The sequence below is a fragment of the Salvelinus fontinalis genome, chromosome 10, assembly GCF_029448725.1.
Source record: "Salvelinus fontinalis isolate EN_2023a chromosome 10, ASM2944872v1, whole genome shotgun sequence".
NCBI classification, from domain to species: domain Eukaryota; kingdom Metazoa; phylum Chordata; class Actinopteri; order Salmoniformes; family Salmonidae; genus Salvelinus; species Salvelinus fontinalis.
The window spans coordinates 47,027,116-47,049,672 of NC_074674.1; the positions used below are offsets into that span (position 1 = coordinate 47,027,116).

At 42.7% G+C, this 22,557-nt stretch overlaps 1 protein-coding gene and 1 pseudogene across 1 annotated transcript; both read right to left on the bottom strand.

Annotated features, from left to right (window-relative positions):
* Window positions 1-11,490: 11,490 nt before the first annotated feature.
* LOC129863313 (uncharacterized) lies at window positions 11,491-17,035 on the bottom strand (annotated as a pseudogene).
* A 2,856-nt stretch (window positions 17,036-19,891) lies between these two features.
* Window positions 19,892-21,085, bottom strand: LOC129863314 (B-cell receptor CD22-like). Its single transcript, XM_055935203.1, has 2 exons — window positions 20,711-21,085; window positions 19,892-20,175 (listed from the first exon to the last, which is right to left on the bottom strand). The coding sequence occupies exons 1-2, from the start codon at window positions 21,015-21,017 to the stop codon at window positions 19,892-19,894; spliced, it is 591 nt and encodes a 196-aa protein (XP_055791178.1). The 5' UTR covers window positions 21,018-21,085.
* Window positions 21,086-22,557: the final 1,472 nt, after the last annotated feature.

Sequence of the window (22,557 nt, forward strand, 5' to 3'; positions counted from 1 at the left end):
GTCTCATGTTAATACTACTCCTAAACACAACCCACCATCACTGTCTCATGTTAATACTACTCCTAAACCTTTTACGAAACATTCACTCAATCACTCTTACTCTTACTGTCACTCTTACTTTAGATAATTTTCAAAAATGTCCACACTATAATCTATTCCTCTCAAACCGACACGTGTATGTGAGAGTCTTGGCTTATTAGGCTCACATTTAGCAGGCACAAATATTACAAGCAACATGTACAGGATATATCTCACAATCAAATGTTCAAAAAAAGTATCCACTATAGTCTACTACTGTCTGAGCCCTCAAAATAACATGCACACGTCTCCACTATAATCTACTACTCTCAGAACCCTCACAATAACATGCAGAAGTATCCACAACAATCTATTACTCTCAGAACCCTCACAATAACATGCAGAAGGTTGATACACGAAACCACTTATACAGTATATCTCCCAATCAGATTCATATGCAAAAGTACATCTACAGAGTAAACTGTACATAACAGAAAAACAAAACAACATAATTTCCTATAGCATCGCCATGCCCATAACAGAGGAATATGGTTCATGGCTATAGACAAATAATAAAATATACATATTTTAAGATTTTGTCAAGCATACTTACAGAGTGAAGCGGAGAGAGGTCTTGTAATGAACTATCTGTCAGTCTGAGGAAACAGACACTGACTGTGAGGTATGAGGTCCGTGGTTGACACAACTTTGAAGTAGTGAAAGACCATAGAGTTGGATAAAAGGCACACTAGCTACAAAGGCATTTTAGGCATGGGTATAACATTGTATGCATCTTTTCAGTTTGTTTATCGACTGTCATTAAAATCCTGGAGGTTGAAGAAGAAGAAATTGACAACTTTAAAATACAGAGAGCCCTCAATTGCACTGCCGATATTGTCACAGAACCCATCATGAAAAGATGCAAAGCTGCGCCCTCTATCCAACTCTATGTCAGGGACAAAGATGCTAATTCAGAGATGGCTTCCTTCCTCATTCACACAGGCTCAAGATCATCAAAACTGTGACGTGTGACGGGAAATTCTGACTGACTGACTGATCTACAAATCACCTTGCATGATAAATATCTACTTCATATTATTTGTAGATCAGTCAGTCTCGACTCGCCTTTAAAGTCGGCTGCAATGTCGAACGCGGCCACATTTACATGCTTGACACCCAATGATGTCATACAATATTATAATAACTGTGGAATACATTTAAAATCTTTATTTTTTATTTTTTAGAATGACAGGCTAAACTGTAATTTAAAAGAAAAACATTTTGTTTGAATTGTCTTAAACTTTGAGCTTATTTACAACATGATGCATAAATTACACTGAATCATACTTTATCTAAATTAGGTAATTATTCATAATTGTATGTAAAAAAACTGTGATTATGGTGTAACTTCTCCTTCTCATTAATGCCATTGCTCAATAATGTCTGACAGCAATACAAAGTACATAATTTCAACACATCAAAATAAACTTGGTCCAAGACTTTACACATTAAAAAGCTGTTGTCAATGTTATCAATACCAGTCACTGAGAAAAGTACATTATGTAATAAAATATATCTAAATGGCCAAACCCCACAGGAAAAGAGCAGAAGCACAGTCTATCTTATTTATCATCAATATACTTAATTATCACTACAAGGAAAGAGAATTCAACTCCAAATTTACTCAAAAGTTAAAACTATGGAAAACATTCTGGATATGGTAATAATATGAAAGCATGAGAATAGAGGTGTGAAGCCTAGCTTTGGTTTGATGCTGTAGCTCTTCAGTCCAAGTTCTGTTTTGGTTCTCTTCAGTCCAGGTTTGTTTTGGTTCTCTTCAGTCCAGGTTCTGTGGTGGTTTCCTTCAGTCCAGGTTCTGTTTTGGTTCTCTTCAGTCCAGGTTCTGTGGTGGTTCTCTTCAGTCCAGGTTCTGTTTTGATTATCTTCAGTCCAGGCTCTGTGGTGGTTTTGTTCAGTCCAGGTTCTGTGGTGGTTTTGTTCAGTCCAGGTTCTCTTCAGTTCTCATAATTGGAGGGTTGAGCGTTTCTCTGCTGTTATATCAAACTCCATATTAATGCCCATGATTTGGGAATGAAATGTTCTGTGAGCAGGCGTCCACATGCTTTTGTTGTGTTGTTGTGTCATGTTGTGAATATACACTGAGTGTACAAAACATTAAGGACACCTTCCTAATATTGAGTTACACCCCCCACTTTTGCCCTCAGAACACCGTCAATTTGTCAGGGCATGGACTTACAAGGTGCCGAAAGCATTCCACAGGGATGCTGGCCCATGTTGAGTCCAATGCTTCCCACAGTTGTCAATTTGGCTGGATGTCCTTTGGGTGGTGGACCATTCTTGATACACACAGCGCTTGATGGGTAGCTACTTTGAAGAATCTCAAATATAAAATATATTTTGACTTGTTTAACTTCTTGCGAGTATAGGGGGTGCTGTTTCGACTTAGCATAAATTCGTCTCCAGATTAAACTGCCTAGTACTCAATTCTTGCTCGTACAATATGCATATTATTATTATTATTGGATAGAAAACACTCTCTAGTTTCTATAACCGTTGGAATTATGTCTCTGAGTGGAACAGAACTCATTCTACAGCACTTTTCCTGCCAGGGAGTGAGATTTCAGAAATCTTGGTCCCTGTTCCCAGTTCAGTTTTTAAGTCCCTGTGAATCCTATGGGGCTACAAACACTGCCTACGCCTTCCTCTAGATGTCAGTAAGTGGTGACAATTTGAATGGAGTCGATTGCGCAATCAGGGACTTTATAAAAGACAGAAAGGCGGAAGGAGCTTTCTTTTCTTCAATGCGCTCGACGCACGATGGACGTCGGACTGGCCTCTTTCCAAGCTTTGGTTTAGCCAGTAATATATCGCCGGTCATGTTTTTACTCGTTATAGGTGTTAAAAACATCATAAGGTAGTTAATTTAAACCGTTTTATAGCAATTTATATCTGTTTAGTGCGATTTTGAGGCATTTCTTTGTGACGCACTTTGAAGAGTTGGACACTTTTCCTGTAGATGCCGAACGTTAGTGGCCATTTCGACGGGACAAGAGGACATCTTTCGACCAAAAGACGATTAGACCGGAGAAAGGATACATTGCCCAAGATTCTGATGGAAGATCAGCTCATAGTAAGAACTATTTATGATGATAAATCGTTGGTCTGTAGAAAAATGTTAAACGCATATTCCGCCATTTTCTTTGGGGTAGCTTCGCTTTGGCGCACCCGGTATTGCACAGTAAGGATAATTTAAAAAATGTAATTCAGCGATTGCATTAAGAACTAAATTGTCTTTCAATAGCTGTCCACCCTGTATTTTTTAGTCAAGTTTATGAATATTTATTCATTAGACTAGATCACTGTCCAATATGGCGCCCGACATTTTCAGGCCAGTTTTGCTACTATTCTCATTGTATAACCACGTTTTTTTGTGGCTAAATATGCACATTTTCGAACAAACTCTATATGTATGTTGTAATATGATGTTACAGGAGTGTCATCGGAAGAATTCTGAGAAGGTTAGTGAAAAAATTAATACATTTTGGTGGTGATAATGCTATCGTTCTTTTTGCCTTGAATCAATGCTCGGGTAACGTTTGCACATGTGGTATGCTAATATAACGATTTATTGTGTTTTCGCTGTAAAACACTTAGAAAATCTGAAATATTGTCTGAGTTCACAAGATCTGTGTCTTTCCATTGCTGTGAGCTGTGTATTTTTAAGAAATGTTTTATGATTAGTAATTGGGTAATACACGTTGCTCTCTGTATTTATTCTAGTCGAGTTGTGATGGTGGGTGCAATTGTAAACTATGATTTCTACCTGAAATATGCACATTTTTCTAACAAAACCTATCCTATACAATAAATATGTTATCAGACTGTCATCTGATGAGGTTTTTTCTTGGTTAGTGGCTATCAATATCTTTATTTGGCCGAATTGGTGATAGCTACTGGTGGAGAGAAAAAATGGTGGACAAAGAAAAATGGTGTCTTTTGCTAACGTGGTTAGCTAATAGATTTACATATTGTGTCTTCCCTGTAAAACATTTTACAAATCAGAAATGATTGCTGGATTCACAAGAAGTGGATCTTTCATCTGGTATCTTGGACTTGTGATTGAATGATATTTAGATGCTAGTATTTACTTGTGACGCTATGCTAGCTATGCTATTCAGCTTTTTTACTGGTGGGGGGGTGGGGGGTGCTCCCGGATCCGGGTTTCTGAATCGGTAGAAGTTAACAATTTTTTGGTTACTACATGATTCCATATACAGTGGGGCAGAAAAGTATTTAGTCAGCCACCAGTTGTGCAAGTTCTCCCACTTAAAAAGATGAGAGAGGCCTGTAATGTTCATCATAGGTACACTTCAACTATGACAGACAAAATGAGAAAAAAAATCCTGAAAATCACATTGTAGGATTTTTAATGAATTTATTTGCAAATTATGGTGGAAAATAAGTATTTGGTCACCTAAAAACAAGCAAGGTTTCTGGCTCTCACAGACCTGTAACTTCTTCTTTAAGAGGCTCCTCTGTCCTTCACTCGTTACCTGTATTAATTGCACCTGTTTGAACTTGTTATCAGCATAAAAGACACCTGTCCACAACCTCAAACAGTCACACTACAAACTCCACTATGGCCAAGACCAAAGAGCTGTCAAAGGACACCAGAAACAAAATTGTAGACCTGCACCAGGCTGGGAAGACAATCTGCAATAGGTAAGCAGCTTGGTTTGAAGAAATCAACTGTGGGAGCAATTATTAGGAAATGGAAGACATACAAGACCACTGATAATCTCCCTCGATCTGGGGCTCCTGTCACGCTCCTGACCTGTTTTCTCTTGTTTTTGTATGTGTTTAGTTGGTCAGGGCGTGAGTTGGGGTGGGCATTCTATGTTATGTGTTTCTATGTTTAGGTTCATTGTCTGTTAGCCTTATATGGTTCTCAATCAGGGACAGGTGTTTTTCATTTCCTCTGATTGAGAATCATATATAGGTAGGCTGTTTCACACTGTTTGTTGGTGGGTGATTGTCTTCCGTGTCTGTATGTATGTTCGTACCACACGGGACTGTAGCGTTTGTTTGTAGTCTGTACCTGTTCGTGCGTTCTTCGTGTATTTGTAAGTTCTCATGTTTTAGGTCAGTCTACGTCGTTTATTTGTTTTGTAGTTTGTTAAAGAGTTTTCGTGTTTCGTCGTTCTGTTAATAAATTTCATTATGTATTCATCACCCGCTGCGCCTTGGTCCGCTCATTCACCACAAGACGACCGTTACAGAATCACCCACCACAACAGGACCAAGCAGCGTGATTCAAGGCAGAAACAGGATTACAGGAATTGGGAGGAAATTCTGGACAGCGTAGAACCAGGAGAATATCGTCGCCCCAAAGCTGAGCTGGAGGGAGCGAAAGCAGAGAGGCGGCGTTTTGAGGAGCTAGCACGGAAACAGAAAATGGAGAGGCATCTGGGCTATAATACCTGGGAGGAGATCGACAGATGGGCGATCGACCCAAGGAGAGTTCCGGAGCCCGCCTGGGATTCGATGGAGCAATGTGCGGAGGGATACCGGCGAATGGAGGCAGCACGACGACGCGGTAGGAAGCCTGTTAGTAAAGCCCAAACATTTCTTGGGGGGGGGCTAAAGGGTAGTGTGGCGAAGTCAGGTAGGAGACCTGCGCCAACTTCCCGATCTTACCGTGGAGAGTGAGAGTACGGGCAGACACCGTGTTATGCGGTAGAGCGCACGGTGTCTCCTGTACGTGTGCATAGCCCGGTGCGGGTTATTCCACCTCCCCGCACTGGCAGGGCTAGATTGAGTATTGAGCCGGATGTCATGAAGCTGGCCCAACGCATCTGGCCACCAGTGCGTCTCCTCGGGCCGGCATACATGGCACCAGCCTTACGCATGATGTCCCCGGTTCGCCTACATAGCCCAGTGCGGGTTATTCCACCTCCCCGCACTGGTCGGGCTACGGGGAGCATACAACCAGGTAAGGTTGGGCAGGCTCAGTGCTCAAGGGAGCCAGTACGCCTGCATGGTCCGGTATATCCGGCGCCACCTCCCCGCCCCAGCCCAGTACCACCAGTGCCTACACCATGCACCAGGCTTCCTGTGCGTCTCCAGAGCCCTGTTCCTCCTCCACGCACTAGCCCTATGGTGCGTGTCTTCAGCCCGGTACCACCAGTTCCGGCACCACGCACCAAGCCTCCTGTGCGTCTCCAGAGCCCTGTTCCTCCTCCATGCACTAGCCCTATGGTGCGTGTCTCCAGCCCATTACCACCAGTGCCTACACCACGCACCAAGCCTCCTGTGCACCTCCAGAGTCCTGTGCGTCCTGTTGCTGCTCCCCGCACTAGCCTGAAGGTGCGTGTCCTTAGCCCGGTACCTCCAGTTTCGGCACCACGCACCAGGCATACAGTGCGCCTCAGCCGGCCAGAGTCTGCCGTCTGCCCAACGCCGTCTGAGCTGCCCGTCTGTCAAGCACCTTCAAAGCTGCCCGTCTGCCAAGCGCCGTCAGAGCTGCCCGTCTGCCAAGCGCCGTCAGAGCTGCCCGTCTGCCAAGCGCCGTCAGAGCTGCCCGTCTGTCCCGAGCCGTCAGAGCTGCCCGTCTGTCCCGAGCCGTCAGAGCTGCCCGTCTGTCCCGAGCCGTCAGAGCTGCCCGTCTGTCCCGAGCCGTCAGAGCTGCCCGTCTGTCCCGAGCCGTCAGAGCTGCCCGTCTGTCCCGAGCCGTCAGAGCTGCCCGTCTGTCCCGAGCCGTCAGAGCTGCCCGTCTGTCCCGAGCCGTCAGAGCTGCCCGTCTGTCCCGAGCCGTCAGAGCTGCCCGTCTGTCCCGAGCCTTCAGAGCCGTCTGCCAGACAGGAGCCGCTCGAGCCGTCCGCCAGACAGGAGCCGCCAGAGCCGTCCGCCAGCCATGAGCCGCCAGAGCCGTCCGCCAGCCATGAGCAGCCAGAGCCGTCAGCCAGCCATGAGCAGCCAGAGCCGTCAGCCAGCCATGAGCAGCCAGAGCCGTCAGCCAGCCATGAGCAGCCAGAGCCGTCCGCCAGCCATGAGCAGCCAGAGCCGTCCGCCAGCCATGAGCAGCCAGAGCCGTCCGCCAGCCATGAGCAGCCAGAGCCGTCCGCCAGCCATGAGCAGCCAGAGCCGTCCGCCAGCCATGAGCAGCCAGAGCCGTCCGCCAGCCATGAGCAGCCAGAGCCGTCCGCCAGCCATGAGCAGCCAGAGCCGTCCGCCAGCCATGAGCAGCCAGAGCCGTCCGCCAGCCATGAGCAGCCAGAGCCGTCAGCCAGCCATGAGCAGCCAGAGCCGTCAGCCAGCCATGAGCAGCAAGAGCGGTCAGCCAGCCATGAGCAGCCAGAGCCGTCAGCCAGCCATGAGCAGCCAGAGCCGTCAGCCAGCCATGAGCAGCCAGAGCCGTCAGCCAGCCATGAGCAGCCAGAGCCGTCAGCCAGCCATGAGCAGCCAGAGCCGTCAGCCAGCCATGAGCAGCCAGAGCCGTCCGCCAGCCATGAGCAGCCAGAGCCGTCCGCCAGCCATGAGCAGCCAGAGCCGTCCGCCAGCCATGAGCAGCCAGAGCCGTCCGCCAGCCATGAGCAGCCAGAGCCGTCAGCCAGCCATGAGCAGCCAGAGCCGTCAGCCAGCCATGAGCAGCCAGAGCCGTCAGCCAGCCATGAGCAGCAAGAGCGGTCAGCCAGCCATGAGCAGCCAGAGCCGTCAGCCAGCCATGAGCAGCCAGAGCCGTCAGCCAGCCATGAGCAGCCAGAGCGGTCAGCCAGCCATGAGCAGCCAGAGCGGTCAGCCAGCCATGAGCAGCCAGAGCCGTCAGCCAGCCATGAGCAGCCAGAGCCGTCAGCCAGCCATGAGCAGCCAGAGCCGTCAGCCAGCCATGAGCAGCCAGAGCCGTCAGCCAGCCATGAGCAGCCAGAGCCGTCAGCCAGCCATGAGCAGCCAGAGCCGTCAGCCAGCCATGAGCAGCCAGAGCCGTCAGCCAGTCCGGAGCTGCCGTCCCTCAGTCCGGAGCTGCCGTCCCTCAGTCCGGAGCTGCCGTCCCTCAGTCCGGAGCTGCCGTCCCTCAGTCCGGAGCTGCCGTCCCTCAGTCCGGGGCTGCCCCTCATTCCGGTGTTGCCCCTTAGTCCGGAGCTTCCCCTCATTCCGGTGTTGCCCCTTAGTCCGGTGCTGCCCCTTAATCCAGTGGGGTTAATTTGGAGGGTGGTCATTGGGAGGAGGCTACAAAAGCGGGGATGGACTATGGTGGGGTGGGGACCACGCCCAGAGCCTGAGCCGCCACCGTGGACAGATGCCCACCCAGACCCTCCCCTAGACTTTATGCTGGTGCGCCCGGAGTTCGCACCTTGAGGGGGGGGGGTTATGTCACGTTCCTGACCTGTTTTCTCTTGTTTTTGTATGTGTTTAGTTGGTCAGGGCGTGAGTTGGGGTGGGCATTCTATGTTATGTGTTTCTATGTTTAGGTTCATTGTCTGTTAGCCTTATATGGTTCTCAATCAGGGACAGGTGTTTTTCATTTCCTCTGATTGAGAATCATATATAGGTAGGCTGTTTCACACTGTTTGTTGGTGGGTGATTGTCTTCCGTGTCTGTATGTATGTTCGTACCACACGGGACTGTAGCGTTTGTTTGTAGTCTGTACCTGTTCGTGCGTTCTTCGTGTATTTGTAAGTTCTCATGTTTTAGGTCAGTCTACGTCGTTTATTTGTTTTGTAGTTTGTTAAAGAGTTTTCGTGTTTCGTCGTTCTGTTAATAAATTTCATTATGTATTCATCACCCGCTGCGCCTTGGTCCGCTCATTCACCACAAGACGACCGTTACAGCTCCACGCAAGATCTCACCCCGTGGGGTCAAAAGTATCACAAGAACGGTGAGCAAAAATCCCAGAACCACACGGGGGGACCTAGTGAATGACCTGCAGAGAGCTGGGACCAAAGTAACAAAGCCTACCATCAGTAACACACTACGCCGCCAGGGACTCAAATCCTGCAGTGCCAGACGTGTCCCCCTGCTTAAGCCAGTACATGTCCAGGCCCGTCTGAAGTTTGCTAGAGAGTGTTTGGATGATCCAGAAGAAGATTGGGAGAATGTCATATGGTCAGATGAAACCAAAATATAACTTTTTGGTAAAAACTCAACTCGTTGTGTTTGGAGGACAAAGAATGCTGAGTTGCATCCAAAGAACACCATACCTACTGTGAAGCATGGGGGTGGAAACATCATGCTTTGGGGCTGTTTTTCTGCAAAGGGACCAGGTCGACTGATCCGTGTAAAGGAAAGAATGAATGGGGCCATGTATTGTGAGATTTTGAGTGAAAACCTCTTTCCATCAGCAAGGGCATTGAAGATGAAACGTGGCTGGGTCTTTCAGCATGACAACGATCCCAAACACACCGCCCGGGCAACGATGGCGTGGCTTCGTAAGAAGCATTTCAAGGTCCTGGAGTGGCCTAGCCAGTCTCCAGATCTCAACCCCATAGAAAATCTTTAGAGGGAGTTGAAAGTCCGTGTTGCCCAGCAACAGCCCCAAAACATCACTGCTCTAGAGGAGATCTGCATGGAGGAATGGGCCAAAATACCAGCAACAGTGTGTGAAAACCTTGTGAAGACTTACAGAAAACATTTGACCTCTGTCATTGCCAACAAAGGGTATATAACAAAGTATTGAGATAAACTTTTGTTATTGACCAAATACTTATTTTCCACCATAATTTGCAAATAAATTCATTAAAAAATCCTACAATGTGATTTTTCTGGATTTTTTTTCCTCATTTTGTCTGTCATAGTTGAAGTGTACCTATGATGAAAATTACAGGCCTCTCTCATCTTTTTAAGTGGGAGAACTTGCACAATTGGTGGCTGACTAAATACTTTTTGCCCCACTGTATGTTAGTCTTCACTATTATTCTACAATGTAAAACTAGTACACATAAATAAAAACTCTGGAATGAGTAGGTGTGTCCAATCTTTTGACTGGTACTGTATATAGAGTGTAATGTGAATATTTATGTTGTATTATACAGGGTACATTTTAAAAAGTTACCTAGTTCTCAATATGTACTCCATGTTAAAATAAAGGTTAAATAAAATAAATAAACATTATTTGGGTATGAGTATGATAAAAGGTATCTCTCCATGGGATCTCCAGTCTGCCCTCCACTCCTAGTCCCTCTCTGTCCCCAAAGAGAGACACCCCTACCTGGTAAGGTCGGTCAACAGTTAGGGGGTCAAGAGCCATGTTGGAAACCATAGCACTCATTCTATATGACATCACATTCTCACTGAACAATTATCTATTTTATTTGCACTAAACAATTATGTATCTTATTCTCTAACTACTAGTTGGACAAAATGGTGGACTGTTATTCTTCTAAGGACAAAAGGCTTTAAAACAAGCAATAATCTCACTGCCTGGTCTGAACTTGTTAACTGTGAGATGTATTATTATCAATCATCGACATTCCAGAATGTTCCATCTCTCAGTGTTCTGGAATGGAATGCCATCGCTGACTGAATTACCCTCCACACTCCAAACATCCATGTTATGTCATATTTTGTCTGTGTGTTTTTAAAATGACAAAGAACAATATTTAATGTAACTGGTTGTGTGTCTAGGTAACGGACATTTTTTATTACCTTTATTTAACTAGGCAAGTCAGTTAAGAACAAATTCTTATTTACAATGACAACCTAGGAACAGTGGGTTAACTGCCTTGTCAGGGGTAGAACGTCAGATTTTATCTTGTCAGCTCAGGGATTCGATCTCTCAACCTCTCGGTTACTAGTCCAACACTCTAACCACTAGGCTACCTGCCACCCGTTGCTCCTTCTGAAAGTGTCTGTGTATATTTTGTGCATTCATGATGATGGTGATGAAGGTGGATTAACCACTATTGCTCTCCAAACCAATGTACATTTCTTATTTGTAGTTACTGTATGTACTGTACAGTAGAAGAGGTGTGATTTTGAAAGCTTTCCATTTTGTCTCCGTTGAAGATACTCTTATAACAAGGTGAAAACAATGACGATGAAGTTTATTCTTTAAAAAAGTCACACTTCACACACTAGCTTACAAAAAAAAACATTTGATAAAAGCAATAAGAAACCTTGCATCAAGCAGAACTCTTTCCTGGACATAAAAACTAAAAATATACCAAACTTCTACTACGTGTATCATCTAACAGTACAATATGAAGTAATACAATATAATAGAAGCAGATATAATTACTTTCTTCTTCTTAGCCTTCATACAGCATATAGTCTCACAAGTCTGATGATTGTTTCAGACATATAACATAACAACATATATAGCTATAAAATATAACTGGACCTTGAGGTTGCCTACTTCAGAAATACAACATTTTGGGAAAAAGATATTGTAATCAGAAATGTTTACAATTTTACAAAAAAAATTTTTTTTTAAGGTCCTCCTTTAAGGTCCTCATCATAGTTTAAAAGGCATAACTGACCCTAGATCAGCACTCCTACTCTAAGTGTGAATAGAGCAGTCCTGTCTGACTCAGTTTGTACAGCATGGTGCATGGGTTCTATTCCTGCTTGTCATGCCCTGACCATAGAGAGCCCTTGGTTCTCTATGATGTTGTAGGTCAGGGCATGACTAGGGGGTGTTCTAGTCTTTTAATTTCTATGTTGGTGCTCTTAGTATGGTTCCCAATTAGAGGCAGCTGATGTTCGTTGTCTCTAATTTGGGATCATACTTAAGGGTTCCCTGTTTCCACCTGCTGTGTGGGATATTGTTTTGTGTGAGTGCATTCAGCACCACGTAGTTCATGTATGTTTATTGTTTTTGGTTTAAGTTTCACTACAAATAAATATGTGGAACCCAACTCACACTGCGCCTTGGTCAGTCCATTTTAATGAGCGTGACACTGCTGGGACTACCCATACGAGAAATGTATTCGAACATGACTGTAATGACTGAGTGAATTTGGATAAAAGTGTCTGCTGGATGGAACATATTATTATATGCTATTATAAACTGGGTGGTTTGGGTCCTGGATGCTGATTGGCTGAAACAGCATTTCAGAAGTGTATACTGTATATCAGACAATATACCACGGGTATGACGCAAAAATACTTGTATACTGTTCAATTTATGTTGGTAACCAGTTTAAAATAGCAATAAGGTACCTCAGGGGTTTGCAGTATATGGTCAATATACCACGGCATATTCACTCAAGAACAGCCCTTAGCCGTGGTACAGTCCATATACCACAAACCCTTATAGTTTGTTATTGCTATTATCAACTTAAGCAATAAGGCCTGAGGAGGTGTGGTATATGGCCAATATACCATGGCTAAGGGCTGTTCTTATGCACAACGCAACACTGAGTACTTGGATACAGCCCTTAGCCGTGGTATATTGGCCACATGCCACAAACCCCCGATGTGCCGTATTGCTACTAGAAACTGGTGACCAACATAAATAGACCAGTAAATAGTAATTGTATGTCATACTGATATACCACACCTTTCAGCAAATCAGCATTCAGGGCTCGAACCTACTGGTTAATATTGGCCAATATTCCACACCCCCTCAGGCCTTATGTCACTTAGTTTGAATATACAGGCTCAGATATACAAGGTTTTTGTCAAACTTGTTCTGTTCATGTCTTCTTGTTTCTGGGTTTGTTGTGTTCAGGTCTTCTTGGTTCTGGGTTTGTTATATTCAAGTCTTCATGGTTCTGGGTTTGTTGACTGTACTGTAGATCTCAGAGGGATCCACCTCAGCTGCTTGTGCTGCTGCTGGTCTGAGGAGAGAGAAACAGAAATGAAACAAAGACTGAGTCCCAAATGGAACCCTATACCCTTTATAGTGCACTACGTTTGACCAGGGCCTATAGGGCTCGGTCAAAAGTAGTGCACTCAATAGGGTATAGAGTGCCATTTGGAACTCATCACTCCCTCATTATAGTCATGTCATGGTAATTGTCTTGAGTTGGGTTGGTAGATTAAGGAAATGACATCACTAGTAGTCACTAGGGGTCAACTGTTTTGCATATTGATGACATCTCCTACAATAAGCAGCAGCATATGAATGACCTTATTGCAGAATATGGTCACTGGGGGGCAGCAGTGAGGCGGTTACATTTCACAACAGCTTATTGCACATCCTCGTCCTGTTTCTGGTGTCGAGGCATGAATTACCTTAATGCAGAATATGCATTATTGATGACATCATCATTGTCTACTCCTCCAATGAGCACATGGCCCTAACTACATATGAGGACACCGAATGTCTATTTTGAAAATAATAATAATAGCCTAATACAGATACTGTAAACAATAAAGAAAATTAATTACGCATCATCTTCTAAATATTGATCCCAGCGTTGTTCAAAGCTTATATTCTTGATCTGACTAATTGTTCCTGCCTCTTTGCGAACGATTGGAATCATGAACTGTGATTTGTTCGTTATGTTTGCCTGCTTCCCCCGGATCTTCCTCCCTGATTTGCTTTTCAGCAGCACATTCACCATTCTCTCAAACGGCTAATTCCCTTTCTCGCTGAACAGGCCGAGGGCAACGTGAAACGAAATACCCCAACTAGCAGATAGCTCTGCTGACAATCTGTTTGCGAGATGCCGAACAAAAGGCATTTTTTAAATCTATCTCACAACTCCTGCCGCGTCTACAGACATCCACCAAACAAAAAAATCACTCTCGGAGAATGAGTGCACAAACTGGTAAGTAGTCGCTCATAGACATGTCAGTCAGGTCGGGGGCATAGCTGCCAGCAGACATTTCTATTGCAGTAACATTGAAGGGGTCTGGTTAATATTACTTACACGGAACCCAAACCGGCTGCGCGCGTGCGCCATCTTGTATAAATGTATTTTCTCCCCCTACACCAAACGCGATCACGACACGCAGGTTAAAATATCAAAACAAACTCTGAGCAAATGACATTAATTTGGGGACAGGTCGAAAAGCATTAAACATGTATGGCAATTTAGCTAGTTAGCTTGCACTTGCTAGCTAATTTGTCCTATTTAGCTAGCTTGCTGTTGCTAGCTAATTTGTCCTGGGATATAAACATTGAGTTGTTATTTTACCTGAAATGCACAAGGTCCTCTACTCCGACAATTAATCCACACATAAACGGCCAACCGAATCGTTTCTAGTCATCTCTCCTCCTTCCAGGCTTTTTCATCTTTGAACTTATATGGTGATCGCATCTAAACTTTCATAGTATTACCACGACGACCGGCTAAACAGTTTATCTTTCAATCACCCATGTGGGTATAACCAATGAGGAGATGGCATGTGGGTACCTGCTTCTATAAACCAATGAGGAGATGGGAGAGGCATGACTTTCAGCACGATCTGCGTCAGAAATAGAAAGGAGTTCTATTTTAGCCCTTGGCATTGGAAGACGCTCGTTGGCGAGCAAGCAGTGTGGGTGCAATAATTGAATAACATGGATTTCAAAATGTATTTTGCGACGCTCGCGCACACGACGTGTCCGGTCTGGTCAGCATGTTAGCCAGCTAAAAGGATGAAGTAAGAAGCTTACGTTAAACAGAGCCTACCTCAGCAGGAGAAACAAATACACTACTAAGTCCTTTACAGAGAGTAGGCTACTGAGACAGACAGTGATGTGGGGCTCAGTGGAGAGGCTGAGGCAGGCTGCAATGCAGGTAGAAGTAGAGGAGACCGAGAGAGAGAGGAAGCAAGCAGAGAGAGAGGTTTTTACAGTGGTTCCCAAACTTGGGGTCGGGGCCGCATGTGGGGTCCCCTGAAAAAATCTGTACTAATCTAATCAAACACTTTAGGAACATAAAAAGTAAATGTTTCAATATGAACACCTCCACAGCACCTATCTTCCCTATATAGCTATATATATATAAAGATATGTTTCAATACAATATGAACATCTCCACAGGACCTATCTTCCCTATAGTTCTACATTAATCTACTATCACATGTTTTTGTTTCTTCTCTGATTAGTGTGTCAGTGTGAATCATTTCTCATATTTCCTCCCTTTCAGGTGTATAACATTACAACTGAATAGCTAATAGGCTATGTATTGGTAGATGGACTGAGGTGAATTAACCTACAGCAGCCAAGGTGATAATGGACTGAGGTGAATTAACCTACAGCAGCCAAGGTGATAATGGCTGAGGTCATTTTTGCTTGTTTTCTATCTGTTTTCCAAATACCATTTAAAAGTGTTTAATTGTGTAGAAATGCAGTAAATGAGATTCAACTTTCCAAACCCCACCCCATCCAGATTTGGTTGTAAACAAGCAGACTTCTCCTTTAATGCTGTGTGTTCACAATGTTCTAGTATTGACTGTAATGGCAGAATATGCTCACTGGGTGGCAGAACTGGGGAGGTTGAATTTCACAGCAGCGTATTGGACATCTTGATCCTGTTTCTGTGGTTGATGCAGCTGGACGGTGGAGTACAGAGGCACTTCCTGGTTTTTGGAGTGAGAGAAGTGGACGCTGGCATAGTGAACATCATCCTGGTCATCTGTGGCCGCTGTCTGTGCTGCAGTAGGGGTCATGGCCATGTTTGAGACATTGTCATACACTGGACTAGAATCTCCCTGATGGAGAGAAAGAACAGACAACATGAGGAGTGGAAATGTTCCACAAAGCATACACAGTCAAAACAGTCACCTTCTGATTCCAACAGACTCACCTGTCCATCATCTGCTGTGTCTCTTGTGTTGGAGGTGGATGTGGAGACCTTCTTCCTGTTGTACATTAATGAATGTATGAAGATATCAATCAATTAATATATTAATTAAGTTACTTTTATTTTTTTTTACCTTTATTTAACTAGGCAAGTCAGTTAATTAAGAACAAATTCAAATTTACAATGACTAAAGTGAAATTACATTAAAAAAATATGCAATCTCACTCACCTGAACCACATGAGTCCAGAGAGACAGAGGATGAGAACCAGAACAACAACTATGATTCCTACAGCTGCAGTCATAACTGATGTTTGTTTCCCTATAATAAAATATGGATGATATGAGTACATGGCATGTTCTTATAATCTAAAATCTAACATATTATAGAATATCAACACAATACATGTTAATATTTTGGGATCTTATAATACTTGTGACATCATAAACCAACACATAATTATAAACCAAAGTGTAATCAGTCAAAACACAATGATTAAGATCAGCTTGAAACCTGTCATTTTGTATTGAAGTATTGAAGATGTAACTTTACCTGCTACAATGATCATCAGAGCTGTAGAGTTCATAGATCCTCTTCCATTCTGGGCCTCACAGTAATATTCTCCTCTGTCCTCAGAGCTGATGTTAGTGATGCTGTAACTCTGTCCTGATGCTTTTGGTGAGGCTACATTCTTCTTGTACCAGGTGTATTTGTTCACAGGTGGGTTGGCATCACTGCTGCAGGTCAGAGTCACTGAACTGCCCTCCACTATTTCACCAGAGGGACTGACTGACACTGAGGTGTTCTTTGGAGCGTCTGATAACGGAGAATTTGTCAGAGGATTATAAAGGTGCAATTAAAACCTTACATGACATATATCAAAATCTGTGAAGCCAGACTATCAAAAATAAGAATCCACACAAAACATAAATTGGGATAGGGGGCAGCATTTTCATTTTGGATGAATTGCGTGCCCAAACTGAACTTCCTCCTACTATGTCCCAGATGGTAATACATGCATATTAATATTAATATTGGATAGAAAACACTCCGAAGTTTCTAAAACTGTTTGAATTATGTCTGTGAGTATAACAGAACTAATTTGGCAGACAAAAACCTGAGAAGAAATCCAAACAGGAAGTGAGAACTCGATTTTCAAAACAGTGCCAATTGATTTCCCTGTTAGTTATGGATGTGCATACACTTCCTAGGGTTTCCACTAGATGTCACCGTCTTTAGATACTGGTTGTAGGATTCTACTATAAAGGAGGGGCTCATGGGAGCTCTTTTACTGAGTGGTCTGGCAGAGAGCCTCGGGCTCATGATGCGCGGTCACGAGAGAGTATGCTCTCGTTCCAATGCTTTTCTTCAGACAATGAAATTCTCCGGTTTGAACCTTATTGATGATTAATGTTAAAAACATCCTAAATATGGATTGAACACATCATTTAACTTGTTTCTATGACCTGTAACGGAACTTTTAGAGTTTTTGTCTGGAGGGATTGCTCGTGCGTCATGAAGATGGATTACTGGGCTGAACATGCTAACAACAAGTGGCTAAATGATGGGCTTTATGGAACTTTATGGAACAAATCAGTCATTTATTGTCGAACTGGGATTCCTGGGAGTGCCTTCTGATGAAGTTACTCGAAGGTAAGTGAATATTTATAGTGTTTTTGTAGCTTCGGTTGACGCCAAAATGGTGGCTATTTCTTTGGCTATTTTGGGTTCTGAGCGCCTTTCTCAGATTATTATTTTTCCGTAAAGTTTTTTTGAAATCTGACACAGCGGTTGCATAGAGGATAAGTTTATCTTTAATTCTGTGAATAACACTTACATCTTTTATCAATGTTTATTATGAGTATTTCTGCAAAATCACCGGATGTTTTGGAATCAAAACATTACTGCACGTAACGCGACAATGTAAACTGAGATTTTTTTATATATATATATATGCACATTATCGAACAAAACACACAATACATGTTTAAAACCTTTTCTCAATAGGGGGGCGTTGTTTTCACTTTGTAAAAAATTGTGCCCAAATTAAACTGCCTCGTACTCTTCTAGCTCGTACAATATGCATATTATTATTACTATTGGATAGAAAACACTCTCAAGTTTCTAAAACCGTTTGAATTATATCTGTGAGTAAAACAGAACTCATTTTGCAGCAAACTTCCTGACAGGAAGTGAAAAATCTGAAATCGATGCTCTGTTCCAGGTCCTTCCTATTCATTTGCTTGAAATCTATGGATATACATGCACTTCATACGCCTTCCACTAGATGTCAACAGGCAGTGGGAGGTGGAATGGGGTGTCTAGCTTGATCTGAGGTCGAACAAGAGCTCTTGGAATGACGTGACCACTATTTCCTTTCTCTACCAAGGCGCGGGAAGGACATCAGCATTGGCTTCTGAAAAGCTTTCGGTATACACGGTAGATATCTCCGGCTCTGATTTTATTTGATAGATGTGATAAAAACATCATAAAGTAGTTTTTTTCAACCGAGTTGTATCAGTTTATTGAACGTTAATTGCGAGTTTTGGAATTTTCTTTTCTTTGCGTGGTTTGAAGTTGGGCACGTTTGCGCCACATGGCTAGCTATTGTTGCTAATTCGACAGGAGAAGAGGACATTCTAAAACCAAACAACGATTATTCTGGACCAAGGACTCCTTGTACAAGATTCTGATGGAAACTCAGCAAAAGTAGGAACCATTTATGATGTTATTTCGTATTTCTGTGGAAAATGTTTAGTTCTATTTTCCGCCCTCATTGCAGGCGCTGTCTCGCTATAACGTAAGCTGTATGTCGTACTAAAGTTATTTTTAAAAATCTAACACGGCGATTGCATTAAGAACTAGTGTATCTTTCATTTGCTGTACAACATATATTTTTTAGTAAAGTTTATGATGAGTTCTTTGATTAGATTAGGTGACTGTCCAAAATATCTCCGGAGAATTTTGTGCAGTTTGGCTACGTATTCACATTGTAAGACCAGGATTTGTAGCTCTAAATATGCACATTTTCGAACAAAACATATTTGTATTGTGTAACATGATGTTATAGGACTGTCATCTGATGAAGTTTGTCAAGGTTAGTGAATAATTTAATATCTTTTGCTGGTTTTTGCAATCGTTACATTTTGCTGCTGATAAATGCGTTTGTGTGGTTGGCTATTGTGGTAAGCTAATATAATGCTATATTGTGTTTTCGCTGTAAAACACTTAAAAAAATTGAAATATTGGCTGGATTCACAAGATGTTTATCTTTCATTTGCTGTACACCATGTATTTTTCATAAATGTTTTATGATGAGTATTTAGGTATTTCACGTTGCTCTCTGTAATTATTCCGGCTGCTTTGGTGATATTTTTTATGGTAGCTGCAATGTAAAACTATGATTTATACCTCAAATATGCACATTTTTGAACAAAACATAGATTTATTGTATAACATGTTATAAGACTGTCATCTGATGAAGTTGTTTCTTGGTTAGTGACTAATTATATCTCTATTTGGTCGGTTTTGTGATAGCTACCTATGCGGTAAAAAAATGGTGAAAATATGCGGTTGAGTCTTTTGCTATTGTGGTTAGCTAATAGAAATACACATTGTGTTTTCGCTGTAAAACATTTTAAAAATCGGAAATGATGGCTGGATTCACAAGATGTGTATCTTTCATTTGGTGTCTTGGACTTGTGATTTCATGATATTTATATGCTAGTATTTACTTGTGGCGCTATGCTAGGCTATGCTATCAGCTTTTTTACTGATGAGGATGCTCCCGGATCCGGGATGGTGACCAAGTAGAAGATAACATGATGTCCTATGACTGTCATCTGAAGAAGATAATCAAAGGTTAGTGATTAATTTTATCTATATTTCTGCTTTTTCTAACTCCTATCGTTGGCTGAAAAAATGTCTGTGTGTGTTTGTGACTTGGCTCTGACCTAACATAATCATATGTTGTGCTTTCACTGTAAATACTTTTTTTAATCGGACAGCATGGGTAGATTAACAAGATGTTTATCTTCCATTTGCTGTATTGGACTTGTTAATGTGTGAAAGTTAGATATTTCGAAAAATATATTTTCAGCGGAATGTTGTGGGTGTTCCGCTAGCGGAACCCCTGAGCTAGAAAGGTTAACAGGAACACATGTGATATTGAGCTGTAATTTACTCACATTTCACATTGATGTTGATTGACTCAGACGTCCCCGTCTTAATCCCATTCCAGGCCTCACAGTAGTACTCTCCAGTGACAGAGGACTTGATCTGATTGAAGACAAGATGTGGTTCTGTGTTCACATAGGAGAACTGATATTCACCTCCATTCTTCTTGTACCAGGTATATTTGTCCACAGGTGGGTTGGCATCACTGCTGCAGGTCAGAGTCACTGAACTGCCCTCCACTATTTCACCAGAGGGACTGACTGACACTGAGGTGTTCTTTGGACCATCTGGTGTTGAAGATGACAGAAAAAATAACAACTCATATAACATGTAAGACACCAAGAGATGATGTAAATTAGTATAGATTAGTATATTACACTGACATGTAGAACCATGTATTACAGAGATTATGTAAATTAGTATAGATTAGTATATTACACTGACATGTAGAACCATGTATTACAGAGATGATGTAAATTAGTATAGATTAGTATATTATACTGACATGTAGAACCATGTATTACAGACATGATGTAAATTAGTATAGATTAGTATATTACACTGACATGTAGAACCATGTATTACAGAGATGATGTAAATTAGTATAGATTAGTATATTACACTGACATGTAGAACCATGTATTACAGAGATGATGTAAATTAGTATAGATTAGTATATTACAGTGACATGTAGAACCATGTATTACAGAGATGATGTAAATTAGTATAGATTAGTATATTACACTGACATGTAGAACCATGTATTAGAGAGATGATATCAATGACTTTCACTGTAGATATATCAAAACCCCATGTACTCACATCTGACAGTGAGAGTCTCTTCTGGAGAGAGGATTCTCTCTAAGCCTTCTACAGCACAGGAGTAGTTCCCTGCATCCTCACTGCTGACTGGGTCTAGGATCAGCCTGTTATAACTGGTGACTGGGTCTAGGATCAGCCTGTTATAACTGGTGACTGGGTCTAGGATCAGCCTGTTATAACTGGTGACTGGGTTGGTTAGATGTTGTCTGTTCTTGTACCAGATGTAGGTGGGGTTGAGACCGACTGTACATTGAGTTCTACATCTCAGTGTGACTCTCTCCCCCTCTGACACAGACGTAGGATCCATCTCCAACAGGATATCTAAGAGGAAGCATCAGTCATATTTGACTCCAGACAGGCTTGTCATGTGATTAGACTTGTCCTATTACCGTAGTAACTGTAGGTGGAGTATTACCTGTGACAGTCAACATCACACCAGGAAGACCAGAAAATCTCCCCTCATTTGTTGTTAGTAATCTGAATTTGTATTCAGCCGAGTCCTTCTCTGTCAGGTGTGTTATTGTCATGGTGTGGTGGTTCTCTGTGTTCCTATTGTACTCCACTCGACCTGCGTACTCTGGATATGAACTGACATCTACAGGGTGTTTCTGTGTAAACCAGAATGAACCTTGTTCTTTATAACTAGTGGGATGAGTGTAAGAGCAGGATATCTTCACTGTGGACCCCTTCAAGACACAGATTCTCCTCTTGGTGTAAGTCACTCTCCAGCAGTTGTGACCCTGAGCACCTGAAAATATATTAAATAGTTTTGTTCACACATACCTTGAAGTTAGAAAATTGCCTTATTTTGTTATAAAGAAAGGTTAGCTACAAATGATCCCAATAGATTCCAGACTCACACACTGCAGGAGAGCGGAGATCCTCATGGCCTTTAACAGCACAGGAGTAACTCTCTGTTTCAGAACTCCAGACAGAGTGTTGTTGGGAAGTGAGCCAAGCAAGATACTGTCCGTTCCTGTACCAGATGTAGGTGGGGTTACTAGTCAGAGTACAGGTGGTGCTACAGGTCAGTGTCCTCTTCCCTGCCTCTGTGTCAGGAGTCACCTTCACCTGCAGGTCTGAATGAGAGCAAATAAAAACACACTTTCTGGTTTCCTTCTGTAGTTGACTTAATGATAACAGTCCAACCTGTGGGATATATAGTAGTGCAAGGCAGGTCCACTGATGGTATCAAGGAACAGATGCTTCTACTGGTGTAGGTCACACTCAAGCAGCTCAGAGAAGAAGTATCTGGAACAAATGATGAAGCACATGATGATGATGATGATGTTGATGGTGATGATGATGATGGTGAAGATGGTGATGATATTAGCTTATTTGTATGATTCTCAGTAGTCTTCAGTACTAACATGTTAGATAGTAATGAGCTATAGTTACTTATTAATCAGTAATCTGAATTGACTGAAAATATCAAGTCTGTTTACCGTAAGAAAGGAAAACTCTGGAGGTTAATCACCACACTCACCCACTGTGACTTCAGGAGAGCTGAGTTTCTCATGGCCTCTTAAGGCACAGGAGTAGCTGTCAGAACCTCCTCCACTGACTGAGTATTGATACTGGGGAGAGGAGTCTGAAAATAGGTATTCTCCATTCTTGTACCAGATGTAGGTGGGGTTGGGGATTTCAGTTAGAGTACAGGTGGTGCTACATGTCAGTGTCACCCATAATCCTTCTGTCACTGTGCCAGGAGTCACCTTCACCTGCAGGTCTGAATGAAGAGAGAATAACAACATAAAAGAACAAACCTCATCATTTCCATCTACTACTACTAGAGATAAAGTAGTTACAGTATATCATCATGTTCTGTAAGTGTAGTATTACCAGTA

What these genes read in the sequence shown, in the direction of transcription:
- LOC129863314 (XM_055935203.1), bottom strand. Translation starts at nt 21,017, where the DNA reads ATGGATCCTACGTCTGTGTCAGAGGGGGAGAGAGTCACACTGAGATGT. An exon ending in AGAGACTCTCACTGTCAGAT is followed by an intron (nt 20,176 to 20,710) that starts GTGAGTACATGG and finishes CTTCAACACCAG; the next exon opens with ATGGTCCAAAGAACACCTCA.